At 42.2% G+C, this 14690-nt stretch overlaps 1 protein-coding gene across 1 annotated transcript in view; it reads right to left on the bottom strand.

Moving 5' to 3' along the window:
- The window catches only part of ZPBP2 (zona pellucida binding protein 2), a 202157-nt gene that overhangs the window by 40272 nt on the left and 147195 nt on the right, over positions 1-14690 (bottom strand). The window contains exons 5-8 of the mRNA XM_073572279.1: positions 14147-14153; positions 11688-11845; positions 11528-11613; positions 2414-2591 (exon numbers count right to left, since the gene is read on the bottom strand). Of these exons, the coding sequence (XP_073428380.1) occupies positions 2414-2591; positions 11528-11613; positions 11688-11845; positions 14147-14153 (429 nt within the window). The remainder of the gene's footprint in view (positions 1-2413; positions 2592-11527; positions 11614-11687; positions 11846-14146; positions 14154-14690) is intronic.

Below are 14690 nucleotides of genomic sequence, written 5' to 3'. Positions count from 1 at the left end.
CTACTTAACATACTCACTTGGTTTGTATTGCCTTGATGGCTTTACCCTTAATGTGTGATGTACATCAGCGTATGGAAAATTTAATTAGTATCATGTGTGCAACTCTACACAACTATGTAGGTGTTTTCTCTACTTTGGCATGCGCAGTTATTTGTTTCTTCTTTTCATCATAGATTTGATCGTTTTTGTTTAAACAGCAGCTATTAGGAACCTTTCTACTACTCTTACAGTATTTTTGGCACTTTGATATTTTTGTATTTTCTTTCATGTGGCATCATTAGTTTAGCCATACCACCTGTCCTGTATTACCTTGTTTTTGTTTTTCAGGTTTCTTCGTTAATAAGCGTCGTAATTTTGGCCTGTAATACAACTGGTGAGGAGAAATTATATAACTGTGCATGTGTTGGGTGGGCAATGATCTGTGCTCCGGACATTCTGTTGAGTGTTGGATTCGATTATATATACGCGCCGACGTTGTTTTTTTTCTGCGCATCATATGCTGTATTTATCACATATATGTGTGCCCTCAAGAATGTTGGCGTTATCTCTAATTTGTGACGTACTTTTGAGGTGGCTACCTTTGTGGTGAGGGTAGGCTATACGACGCGGGTGTTGACTTTGCCATGCAAGAGATCTGCCCGCGCAAACGCCAATTTTGTTACAGCGTTCTTTTTGAAATTTATAATGATTGACGATCAAGGATCCTTCTATTGACTTTCACTTCACTAATAACACTCTGGTACTCTTTCAGCCTTATTAATGCTGCATGATTGTTATTTTTGCACTATTTTATTTAATATACCTTGTTTCTCCCGTTGCTATGGTTCTGCCCGTAATGGGCGAAGTATTTCCAGGGTGGATACCACTGCAGCAAGGAGATCGTACACGATTGCGCAAGCGCTGACCATGTCACGGTCTGTGCTTAGGAGAGGATCGTACTGCGCATGCGCCGATCATGTGGAGGCCTGCGTGTCAGGCATTCTGAAAACGCGCTCCTCATTACTTCCGGGTTTTCTCGGTACTATTTCCTGTCCATGCGTGTGCTGTATGTGCACTGTCCCGGACTCTCCAAAGGACTTGCCGCCACCTCTAGGACACGTGACCGATGACGATGAGGTAATAGTGCAGCTGCACTCTATTTGTCTATAACATGTTCCCTATATATAGGATACTTTTTGACATAACCACTTGCCCCTGACTAAGCCACCTAGCTGTGGCGAACACGCGTCGGGCATCTCCACAAGCTCCCCCAGCAATTGATACTTCCATGGGTTTGCACTCAGCTTTCTTTTTGGTGGGATGGGTACCTTTTCTACCTAAGTGGCTCTTTGCATTTATGCTATTGGTAACATTGTATTGATATATTCCTTAGGTAGTGTCTTTATTTCCTCCTGATGGAGTACCTAGTTCTACTTATGGTGATCTGAGTTATTGGGACTATTCACCATTGTCACATTCTAATGATTTTTACCAATATATGGGGGATAGGTGAATAAGTGCCGTGATAATTCTTAGGTTTAATTGCCTTAATGTGCCTATTTTGTGTGTGTACATTTGTTAGATTTAAGGTCATACTGTCTTATAAGATATTGGCTATTATGTACGGCCTTTGTGCAATATTGACTCTTGGGGGAGTTATTTAGCTCTATTGTGGGCTAAACAGGGTATGGTTATTGTCATGTTTTTAGACTTAAATGTTTTTAATTTTGGTTTGGTCTGTTATGTATCCAATAAACTTGTATTTGCTTAGGGTACCATTGCACCTAGCGATGCACCAGCGAGCCCGACTAGCGATATGACGCAGTCAGGATCGGTGGTACATCGCTGGGTGGTCGCTAGTGAGCTGCCACACAGGCAGATCTCACCAGCGACATCGCTGGGGACGGGGATCGCTACTTACCTGTCAGACGTGGCGATTCTGCGTCCTCCCGCCCGGCTCCACGCGTCGCTCGTCTCCACAGCAGGAAGCGCCGCAGGAAGCTGACGACGAGAAATGATCCAGCAGCTTCTCACGCGATCAGCGATAACCAGTGGGGGAGCGGTCGGAGGTAAGTATCACATGCAGCGATATCGCTAGCAATATCGCTGCAACGTCACAAAATCGGTGACTTTGCAGCGATATTGCTAGCGATATCGCAGTGTGTAACGGGGGCTTTATTCAGGTGATCCTGGTTTAAGTCTGTAGCTTTTTCTCTTTAATTCACAATTGTTGTTTTACAGACTCTGTGTGTATCCCTGTATGTGGTGCCCTCTAGCTTTCTTTATGCAACATTTAATTATCTCAGTGTCGTGTATATGTTCTTTGTACGGTTTACAGCACCTAACTCATGAGCGTATTATTGCACTCTGTACAATGTTATTAAATATCGTACTTATAGTAGTTATATTTCTATGCTTTTTTTACTGTTATTACCGCAGCAGCCAAGACAATCATGGTGTGTGACCTTATTTTTTCCAAAGCCCAGACGGCAGCTGTCAACACGTATGATATCCAGGCTGTGCTCCATATAATATATCTCTGGGGTATTCACAAACTCTTCTTTCAGCACACCAGTCTGCATCTTGAAGAATTCAACAATCAATTTTCTGGCCTGCATCAAGGCGAAAAGATCAAAATGATTAGGTGGCAAGAACCAATGGGCCTCCTCCTTATATACACTGTATAAGAGGAATTTATATTACTCACTAAAATTATCTATTCGAAACAAATGACGATGCAAAGTACATAAAAGGGGTTGTCAGGTTTACTGAACTTATTTTCAAAAATCTTGCTAGAAAAATCTCCATATTTAATTCTGGACCCACATTTATTGGCCACAGAAGTGACTACAAAAACTGTCTGTCATTGTGAAAAACCCAACATGCTGCCACGGGTGTATTATATAGAGGGGCTACTGATTTTAACCCCTTCATGACCCAGCCTATTTTGACCTTAATGACCTGGCCATTTTTTGCAATTCTGACCAGTGTCTCTTTATGAGGTAATAACTCAGGAACGCTTCAAGGCATCTTAGCGATTCTGAGAGTGTTTTTTCGTAACATAGTGGGCTTCATGTTAGTGGTGAATTTAGATCGATAATTTTTGCGTTATTTGTGAAAAAAACTGAAATTTGGGGAAAAATTTGAAAATTTCGCAATTTTCAAATTTTGGACTTTTATTCTGTTAAACTAGAGAGTTATGTGACAAAAAATAGTTAATAAACAACTTTTCACCCGTCTGTTTTACATCAGCACAATTTTGGAAACAAAATTTTTTTTGTTAGGAAGTTATAAGGGTTAAAAGTTGACCAGCGATTTGTCATTTTTACAACAAAATTTACAAAACCATTTTTTTAGGGACCACCTCACCTTTGAAGTCACTTTGAGGGGTCTATATGGCAGAAAATACACTAAAGTGACACCATTCTAAAAACTGCACCCCTCAAGATTTTTTGAATGGAAAATTAGCTCCAATCGTTAGCGGACACCATGTCGCATTTGGAGAGCCCCTGTGTGCCTAAACATTGGAGCTCCCCCACAAGTGACCCCATTTTGGAAACTAGACCCCCGAAGGAACTTATCTAGATGTGTAGTGAGCATCTTGAATCCCCAAGTGCTTCACAGAAGTTTATAAACGCAGAGCCATGAAAATTAAAAAAAAAAATTTTTTCCTCAAAAATGATTTTTTAGCCCGCTATTTTTTATTTTCACAAGGGTAACAGGATTAATTGGACCCCAAAAGTTGTTGTCCAGTTTGCCCTAAGTATGCTGGAATCCCATATGTGGGGGGAAACCAATGTTTGGGTGGACGGCAGGGCTCAGAATGGAAGAAGCGTCATTTGACTTTTTGAATGGAAAATTAGCTCCAATCATTAGCGGACACCATGTCGTGTTTGGAGAGCCCCTGTGTGCCTAAACTTTGGCGCTCCCCCACAAATGACCCCATTTTGGAAACTAGACCCCCTAAGGAACTTATCTAGATGCATAGTGAGCACTTTGAACCCCCAGATGCTTCACAGAAGTTTAAAACGCAGAGCCGTAAAAATAAAAATATTTTTTTTCCCTCAAAAAATGTTTTTTTAGCCCTCTATCTTTTAATTTTCACAAGGGTAACAGGATAAATTGGACCCCAAAAGTTGTTGTCCAGTTTGTCCTGAGTACGCTGGCACCCCATACGTGGGGGGGGACCACTGTTTGGGCACACGTCGGGGCTTGGAAGGGAAGTAGTGACGTTTTGAAATGCCGACTTGATGGAATGGTCTGGGGCGTCATGTTACGTTTGCAGAGCCCATGATGTGCCTAAACAGTGGAAACCCCCCACAAATGACCCCATTTTGGAAACTAGACCTCCCAAGGAACTTACCTAGATCTGTGGTGAGCACTTTGAACCCCCAAGTGCTTCACAGAAGTTTATAACGCAGAGATGTGAAAAAAAATCATTTTTTTTCCACAAAAATATTTTTTTTAGCCCCCAATCTTTTATTTTCCCAAGGATAACAGGAGAAATTAGACTCCCAAAGTTGTTGTGCAATTTTTCCTGAGTACGCTGACACCCCATATGTGGGGATAAACCACTGTTTGGGCACACGCCGGGGCTCGGAATGGAGGGAGCACTGTTGACTCTTTGAATACAAAATTGTCTGGAGTAAATGGTGGCGCCATGTCGCGTTTGGAGACCACGTGAGGTGCCTAAACAGTGGAAACCCCTCAATTCTAACTCCAACCCTAACCCCAACACATCCCTAACCCTAATCATAACCCTAGCCACAACCCTAACCCCAACACACCCATAACCCTAATCCCAACTCTAACTCTAACCGCAAGCCTAACCCTAATCCCAACCCCAACCCACCCCTAACCATAATCTTAACCCTAATTCCAACCCTGACCCTAATTCCAACCCTAACCCTAATCCCAACCCTAACCCTAATTCCAACCCAAATTCCAACCCTAACACTAATTCCAACTCTAACCCTATTTCTAACCCTAATGGAAAAATAAAAAATATTTTCTTTATTATTTGTACCTGCCTATGGGGGTGATAAGGGGGGGCGGTGATTTACTTTTTTTTTTATTTTGATCACTTAGAGGTCGGCGCCCATGATCCGGGATGGCGGGACACCGGGAGCCAGAGCGGGACATATTAGGTACCGGGAGAGGTGAGGGGGGGATCGGACTGCGGGGAGGAGCAGATCGTGACAGCAGCGGCCGATCGCTGCTGTCAGTCCGTGGCGGGGACCGATCGCCCCTGCCAGCCGGTGTGAGGGGGTCAGATTAGTGTCTCCAGCCATGTCCGATGCTACTGCAGCATCTGCCATGGCTGGATTGTAATATTTCATCAAATTTCATTGATGAAATATTACTATCGCTTTGATTGGTTGTTTCACTTTTAACAGCCAATCAGAGCCATCGTAGCCACGTGGGGACTAAGACACGCCCTCTGTGATGAAGCACAAAGCCTCCTGTATGTGCGCGCGGGTCGAGTGACCTTTCAGTGACCCCGGTCACCCGACCCGCAGGAGGGCGATTTATATCATGACACCTACGCAAGCATCATGGGTCATATTGGCACAGCATTTCATGACGCCTACGTAGGTGTCATGGGTCGGGAAGGGGTTAATCAGAACAATATAATACTTTATTTGCTTTGTGGTAGTACATCAACGGAACTAAACAGCTTACAGCTCCTTGGGACCCCAGCAAATGGACACCCTGCATTATCTTTGAGGGACTTTGGAAACAAAAAATGATAGTCCAAATGTAACAACCCCTTTAAGTTTTGCACACTTGACATGTGCTGGTTAAAGAGAAACTCTGATCTTCATTGCAATTAATTGATAGGAGTCTTTTACACTTCTGTATTGGGCTTTGCCAAAGTTATTATTTCATGAGAGACTGCACCAATACGGTTTTCAGCTGAGGTGTGTTATTTAACCAATAAAATAAAATTCTGGAAACCTACAAATGCCTTTAGAAATACATATCAATATAGTGGAAACTCTTTAAAGGGAGTCTGTCAGAACAGAATGACTGTTCAAATTAAGAATAGGCGCTTGATGCACCGCTCATGTGACCAAATATTTAAATGCACCTTCCCAAATGCTTGTGTTCCCTCTCTATTACTCCCCTTCTTTGATTGAGATCTCTGGCTTTATAAAGCCAGAGAATTGTGGAGATAGAAGGAAAACAAGTCATTGGGAGGGTGCACTTAAATGTTGCGCCTGTACTTTGAACAGTCATTCTCTGTTGATAGATTCCTTTTAATATGTCATATGTTGTTGACTAGGCAGCATCTGACTTATGTGGGTTTCTGTCTGCTGAAACACTCATAGACCCTAATTAATCAAAGTGCTTACTCCAGAAATCTGATGTAAAACACTTTAAAAATGAAAAATGTTTGCGCAATTCGAGGTTTCAGCCAGCTCTACCAAAATAGGCATAGCTAGAGCAGGTTTATGCCAGCTGGCCTAATTAATGACGAGCTGTGGAGTGCCTTACGCCACAAATGTTACTCCAGTCACTGACACGAATAAGATTTGTGGCAATTCACATTTTACTTATGAGACATGCCTGATTCATTAAGAGTAGTGATGAGCGAGTATACTCGTTACTCGAGATTTCTGGAGCATGCTCGGTGATCTCCGAGTATTTGGATGTGCTCGGAGATTTAGTTTCTGTTGCTGTAGCTGCATGATTTGCGGCTGCTAGACAGCCTGAATTCATGTGGGGATTGCCTGTTTATTAGGAAATCCCCACATGTATTCAGACTGTCTAGCAGCCACAAATCATGCAGCTGCAGCATCAAAAACTCAATCTCCGAGCACATCCAAATACTCGGAGATCACCCGAGCATACTCGGGAAATCTTGCGTAACGAGTATACTCCCACATCATTAATTAAGAGACATGCAACTGTCAATGAATCACGCAGTACTGACTCCACCTCTCCATCCCTCCTCAAGACTGGTGTGAACAACATCAGTCTTGATAAATTGGGGCCATAGTGTACATTGATGAACAGCAACCTGTATTTCCACCCGTTGTGTTACTTCAGGGATCGTGTACTGAGCACTCAAACACTTCCAAGAAATGTGATTTCATATACTCCGTCCTGTCCACTTTGAGTGTTTTATTACATAAACAAAAAGTTTTCAATCGTGACTTAGTGTTTCTACTATTTACCTATTAATATTCTGCAGAAAGAAGCCCTGTATACGCTGATGTCTCTACAAATGGAGTTACCTCTATGGTCCTTTTTCAATACATTTCCAGGCAGCAGATATTACTTCGCTATTCATTTTATGAAATACTAGCTGCCCGGGCATAGTAACTAACTGTGGTTAGTTATAGCAAATTATAATTATCCTCCATCCCATAGTCCCGTGCCTATATACCCATCATACATATCCTCCATCCCATAGTCCCGTGCCCATATACCCATCATACATATCCGCCATCCCATAGTCGAGTGTACATATACCCATCATACATCCTTCATCTCATAGTCCCATGCCCATATATCCATCATACATATCCTCCATCCCAGTCCCATGCCCATATACCCATACATATCCTCCATCCCATAGTCCCGTGCCCATATACCCGTCATGCATATCCTCCATCCCATAGTCGAGTGTACATATACCCATCATACATCCTTCATCTCATAGTCCCATGCCCATATATCCATCATACATATCCTCCATCCCATAGTCCCGTACCCATATACCCATCATACATATCCACTATCCCATAGTCCCGTGCCCATATCCCCGTCATACATATCCTCCATCCCATAGTCCAGTGCCCATATACCCGTCATACATATCCTCCATCCCATAGTCCAGTGCCCATATACCCATCACACATCCTCCATCCCATAGTCAACCATTATGACATCATAATGAGCGGCGGCAGGGCTTGCAACCTATGATGACATCAGCGTCGCCATGGCAACCATTGTGAAATCATAATGAGGGGAGGGGCTTGATACGCACACACTGTTTCCCCAGTATGTAGATAGGGGCAAAATTGTTTGGTGAATTGGAACGCGCAGGGTTAAAATTTCACCTCACAACATAGCTTAGGACGCTATCGGGGTCCAGACGTGTGACTGTGCCAAATTTTGTGGCTGTAGCTGCGACAGTGCGGATGCCTATCCCGGACATACACACATACGCACTTTGAGCTTTATATATTAGGCCGGGGTCACACTAACCGACGCAAAATACGGTCAGTATTTTACATGCATAATACGGATGAATAGCCCCTAAACAGTGCTCCGTATGTCATCCGTGATCAAGGTGCGGTCGCGTATTTTGCGCATGTCAGTAATCCGTATGGCATCCGTATGGCGAGTTTTTTTCGCAGGCTTGCAAAATGGACATATGATGGAGCCCTATGACAGGGTTTCTAACAGAAACCAAAGAATAGATATAGACACATAGAATACATATATATATATATATATATATATATACATTCTATGTGTCTATATCTATTCTTTCGTTTCTTTATTAAACCTGTCAGTGTGAGTTTACTGTATAGCGCACTGAATTGCCGGCTTTGCTAAAAGACACCGGGTGCGTATTTCTCGCAAGTCACATGTGTGGTACATGTGTAATGCGTATTTTTTGCGCACCCATAGACTTGCATTGGCGTACTACGGCCGTAGTACGCTGACAATCGCAGCATGCTACGATTGGCACGGAGCCTAGAATACGGATGAGAAATATACGGCTGATGGGAGCAAACTCATAGAGAATAATTTGTCCGTGTCTAATGCGTGCTTTTAGCGCCTCTCACTCGGCCGTATTCCTCGCCAGTGTGACCCCGGCCTTAGATTTACAAACGGAAATGTTTTTGCCTTGCTATTTTGGCTGCCATGTGTTAAATTCATAAAAACCTGCAGAGCATCTGTCAGATTAGTACAGAATGTTTCATATCCCAAACATCATGCAGTTTAATAGGTGACTACAGTCATGGCCAAAAGTATTGACACCCCTGCAATTCTGTCAGATAATATTCAGTTTCTTCTTGTCTAGTCTTGTCTGTCTTCTAGACAGAATTGCAGGGGTGTCAATACTTTTGGCCATGACTGTATATTGGTCTCCAGCCTAGTCATCTGCTCGCTCAGACACCAATGGCGGAGTGCCAAACCAGACGCATGGAGAAATTGTTCATTAGTCTGAACGAATCTTTAATAATAAATTACAATCTAAAACACAGTTTTTTGTAGTTCATTTTCATTCCATTTCAATCTAGTGTAATATTATTAATAGTGATGCTGTTCATTTTATTGTTTTATTGCCAATGGTTGATGTTCCTGACAAAGCCCCTTTACAATTCTGACATGTGTCACTTTATGTAGTAATAACTTTTGAATGCTTCTACCTATCCCAGTGATTCTGGGATTGTTTTTTCGCAATCTATTGTACTTTATGCTCCTGGCACATTTATAGTAGTTTGATAAGATTTGCCTTTATTTACACCACAAAATAGTTGAAGAGCAACTAAACTTTCATCTTGATTTTTCATATTTATCAGGCCTGCAGATTGGAGGGAATCTTGGTGTGTCTTTGGACCCTCACGTATCAATCAACAGACTACCCAGGCAAGTGCATAGCTCTTAAAAAAAATCTCAGGCTATGAAGCATAAATCAGCCACTGGCATCGGAACGGGAAGCTACGAGGGAACGCAGGAAGGTACGCAAATCGAATGGTTTATGTTTTTTTCTAATGTTTTTCTTATAGGGGCCATGCATACCAGGAAGGGGATGGGAGTCTGCATAACAGAATAATAGGGATAAGGGGGCCATTCATACCAGGATGGGGATGGGGGCATGCATACCAGGATGGAGATGGTGGGCCCAGCATACTAAGATAGCGATGAGGGGTCTATGCCTACCAGGCTAGACATGAAGGGGCCATGCCTACCAGAATAGGGATGAGGAGGCCATGCATACCACGATAGGGATGAGGAGGCCATGCATACCACGATAGGGATGAGGAGGCCATGCATACCACGATAGGGATGAGGAGGCCATGCATACCACGATAGGGATGAGGAGGCCATGCATACCACGATAGGGATGAGGAGGCCATGCATACCACGATAGGGATGAGGAGGCCATGCATACCACGATAGGGATGAGGAGGCCATGCATACCACGATAGGGATGAGGAGGCCATGCATACCACGATAGGGATGAGGAGGCCATGCATACCACGATAGGGATGAGGAGGCCATGCATACCACGATAGGGATGAGGAGGCCATGCATACCACGATAGGGATGAGGAGGCCATGCATACCACGATAGGGATGAGGAGGCCATGCATACCACGATAGGGATGAGGAGGCCATGCATACCACGATAGGGATGAGGAGGCCATGCATACCACGATAGGGATGAGGAGGCCATGCATACCACGATAGGGATGAGGAGGCCATGCATACCACGATAGGGATGAGGAGGCCATGCATACCACGATAGGGATGAGGAGGCCATGTATACCACGATAGGGATGAGGAGGCCATGCATACCACGATAGGGATGAGGAGGCCATGCATACCACGATAGGGTTGAGGAGGCCATGCATACCAGGACTGGGGAGATATATACTGTATAATAGAATAGGGGATACTAGTACACAACTGACCACATTTTTTGCTTCAATTTTTTTTCTAATTTCCTGCAAACCTAGGTGCACCTTATGGTCCAGGGCGTCTTACAATCTGAAAAATACAGTAATTAGGATGTTGGAAGGCTTAAAAGATTAGAAGCAAATTTTAATTTTGTTCAATTTACAAATACTATTTTTTTAGTAACTAGTTCACTTTTAAAGTGAATTTGAGTGGCTCATAGGTCAGGAAATTCCCAAACAATATCCATGTTAAAATCTGTTCCCCTCAAAGTATTCAAAATCTATTCAGGAAGTTTATTTAACCCCTCAGGTGTTTTACAGCAATTAATACCATTACTTTTTTTTTTTCACTAAAATGTTGCTTTAGCCTCACTTTTTCAATTTCACCTGGGGTAAAGAACATTTTCTCTACTACAGTTACCATTTTTTCAGGTGTCCAATTTTTTTAATCACTTTTTATTCCATTTCTTTAGTATCAGCAACTACATTTTTGGCTATTTCATTATTTTTTCAGGAGTTCACCATACGGTATAAATAATGTGACAGTTTAATAGCATGATTCGTTCTGGATGTGGTGATACCAAACTTTTGTACTTTCTTTTGTTTTTTTTTTAAACAGCATTTTTTGCAGTGAGATATCTTTGTTATTTTATGGGGGGAGGTTACTCTGTTTTAGCTTTTTATATTTTGGAAAATTTCCTTGAACTAATTATTTTTTGTTTTTTTTGTAACTTAGTCCCACTACAGGACATGAACTTTCAGTGGTTTGATCGCTGTTCTAGTACACTGCAATACACATGTGCTGCAGTGCATTAGACCTAAACTTACAGGAGGCCTGTTAGACCCTGCTTGTGACTAGACCTAATAGGCTACCAAAGCTGGCAGTAAGGAAATCATTCATACCTTTTCCAAGCGTATATTTGTCTCCTGTTGACAGTCATCAGGATTTCTAAAACATTCTTTATCCCATCCACTGACAAATGGGTTAACTGTAGACAAAACAAATAATAGTGTCTGAAAAAACACGTACATAACAGAATGCACGTACAAAGGAAGCACAAACCTGAACATTCCTCTTTTGTCATGTCACGTGAAATTGTCAGCACAGAATGACCGTTCAAACTAAGTACAGGTGCAAGGTGCACCCATGGCGGGGCCAAACATTTAAAAACAACTGCCCACCTGCTATCTCCTCCGATGTCTGGCTCTATGAAGTCAGAACTGTCAAAGAAGAGGGGAGGGTGGAAACTATGAGAAACAAGCAGGTTTGTAGGAGTAATTAAATGATTGGCCCAGCCATGATGCACAGAGTCGTGGTACTTAGTATGAAAAGTCATTCTGTGTTAATCATAGATGTATGAGAATGAAATGACCACATTTTATCAGTGTGCTAGATTAGATTAATATCAATTATTGCCAGCGTGGCACCCGTTTTTTGCACATGTAAAAAAAAATATATATTTTGAAAGCTGCTCCTATTCATTAAACAGTAAAAAAAACAGACAGCACTTGGATGACAACCAAAATATGGCATCAGCGTGCAATCTACATTTTTCATGGACCCAGTCACTTGAGCCATAATTTAAAGAAAAATTGACATCTCTTTTTTATTTTATTTTTTTTTGCAAAAAATCTGTCCAAAAAACAACAACAAACAGACAGGTGAACATGTCCATAGACATATACATGGCTATGTAGTATATCCTTGAAAAACATGGACACAGAATGTATATGAAACGGAGACATTTGAATAAGACCTCACTAGAAGAAATCCCTTTACATTTCACAGGAGATTGCCAGAAACAATTAATTGGTTAAAAATAAGGCCTGTTTCACATGGTCTATATACATTGACCCATGCTTGGTTCGGAAGAGCCAGACTGAATGCCGGATTTCCAGACCTGAGATAACTATAAACAGTTTTCTGAGGTTGGGGTGAGAATGGTCCATGTTTCACAGATGTGTGAAACCAGCCTTACTGACTATAAGGCCTTGTGCACATGTTGAGTATTTATTGAGTATTTTACTTCAATATTTGTAAGGAAGAAACTGGCAGTGGGTGAAAAGTGCAAAAGTGGTGCACATGTTTCTATTATACTTTTCCTGACTGTTCCACTCCTGGTTTTGGCTTACAAATAATAAGGTAAAAAACTCACCAAACACTCAATGTGTGCATGTGGCCTAAAGATGTTGGCAAAACACCTTTGTGGATCCACACTAATAGTCACTGAAGATAAAATATAGAAACTTCCAGTGCACAGAATCATAGAATGGTAGAGTTGGAAGGGACCTCCGGGGTCATCTGGTCCAACCCCCTGCTCAAAACAGGATTCACTAAATTACCCCAGACAGATGTCTGTCCACATTGAAGGAGAACTCACCACTTCTCGTGGCAGCCTGTTCCACTCATTGATCACCCTCACTGTCAAAAAGTTTTTTCTAATATCTAATCTGTGTCTCCTCCCATTAAGTTTCATCTCATTGCTTCTAGTCTTTCCTTGTGCAAATGAGAATAAAGATGATCGTTCTACAATGCGATAGTCCTTGAGATATTTGTAGACAGCTATTAAGTCTCCTCAAAGTCTTTTTTTTATTTGCAAGCTAAACATTCCCAAATCCTGTAACCGTTCCTCATAGGATATGGTTTGCAGACCGGTCACCATTCTGGTCGCCCTTCTCTGAACTTGCTCCAGTTTGTTGATGTCTTTTTTAAAATGTGGTGCCCAAAACTGGACACAGTATTCCAGATGAGGTCTGATCAAAGAGGAGTAGAGGGGGATAATGACTTCACGTGATTTGCAGATTTGATGTTGATTCTGTAGAAAAATCTACATATAATGGTATGTTCAGGCAAAACGTATTTATAAGTTTTGTCAATGCGCTGTCCGTCTGGAGAATGTCTGAGGGTGGAGATGATGGCGTTCCACCTCTCTGATAACTCCTGATGTTTTATATGCATTGTGTTTTATTTTATTATCCTATGGGCTGCAGTTCCTGGTAGTCTGAGGTGACAGGGTTAACTTTTGGGCCAGCCCATAGTTGGGGAGGAGGATTGGGTATCTGAGTTTAGTTCAGTTAAGGAGTAGCAAGAAAGAAGAACACCCTCAGAAAATAGGTGATCATCACTGGGTGTGTGTGGTGTGGCGAAGACAGTAGAAACCAGAGAGAAAGTCATTAAGGAAAATCCACATCGATGGCAACAGAATTCTGTTTAGCAGGCAAGTCGGGGAACACATACAGCCAGGATCTTTATCAGAGTCCCCAAGGGTCTCAAGGGAACTGAAAATTGTCAGCCAGGTCTTGGAAGTGGGTCCAAGAGACATAGAATTGTCAAGGTTAGGACATGCTAGGTAAGGTGGCAGCCACAGGCGCATCGTTATATAGTTCCCGAGAAGTGGGCTTAATGATCGTGGTCACTATGAAAAGCATAGCTTAAAGTGGCGCTTTTAGAAAGGATGAAGGTCTCAGACTTGTTTTGCAGTGTACCAACTGTGCCGCTGAAAATGTTTATTGGAAACGTACCTTTGCACTGTAACAAAGAAAATAATAACCGCATCACCTGCAATTCAATGTATGCAAGCAAAACTGTTAGTGTAAAGGATTTTTATGAAACACTTTCTGTGATTCCAGTAAGTGTTTTATATTCTGCCTAAACCCCTCCGGCTCCCTCCCACCAGTCTCCTTCCTTCGGAAAACCAGATATCAAGAGCTGCTGGAAAAATCGGAAATAAATTTCATATCTTATTGTCATAACATAGGAAAAAATTAAAAAAACTTACATATGAAAGGTTGACTCGCCAAACCCCGACTTATGCACTAGCAGGATGCAGCAGACCTCCATTGATAAAGGCTTAGGGCAGCACAGGTGCAACCCACTGATGAAGACAGCCACATAACCAAGGGAAAAAAAAAAAAGAAGCTGGCTGCCTAGTGGGAAAAATGCACACAGATAAGGCTTGCATAGGACCTCAGTCACACAGATCAGTGTGGTGCAAAGTGTCTGAACAGCCTATTGATCACGCCCATAGTATTAGCAGGTGGGCTGCTCAGCACTATATACATGCAT

This window comes from Dendrobates tinctorius, unplaced genomic scaffold (genome assembly GCF_039654945.1).
Source record: "Dendrobates tinctorius isolate UK_male_01 unplaced genomic scaffold, ASM3965494v1 ptg000032l, whole genome shotgun sequence".
In the NCBI taxonomy this organism is placed as follows: Eukaryota; Metazoa; Chordata; class Amphibia; order Anura; family Dendrobatidae; genus Dendrobates; species Dendrobates tinctorius.
This window is presented reverse-complemented; position numbering and strand designations above follow the sequence as displayed.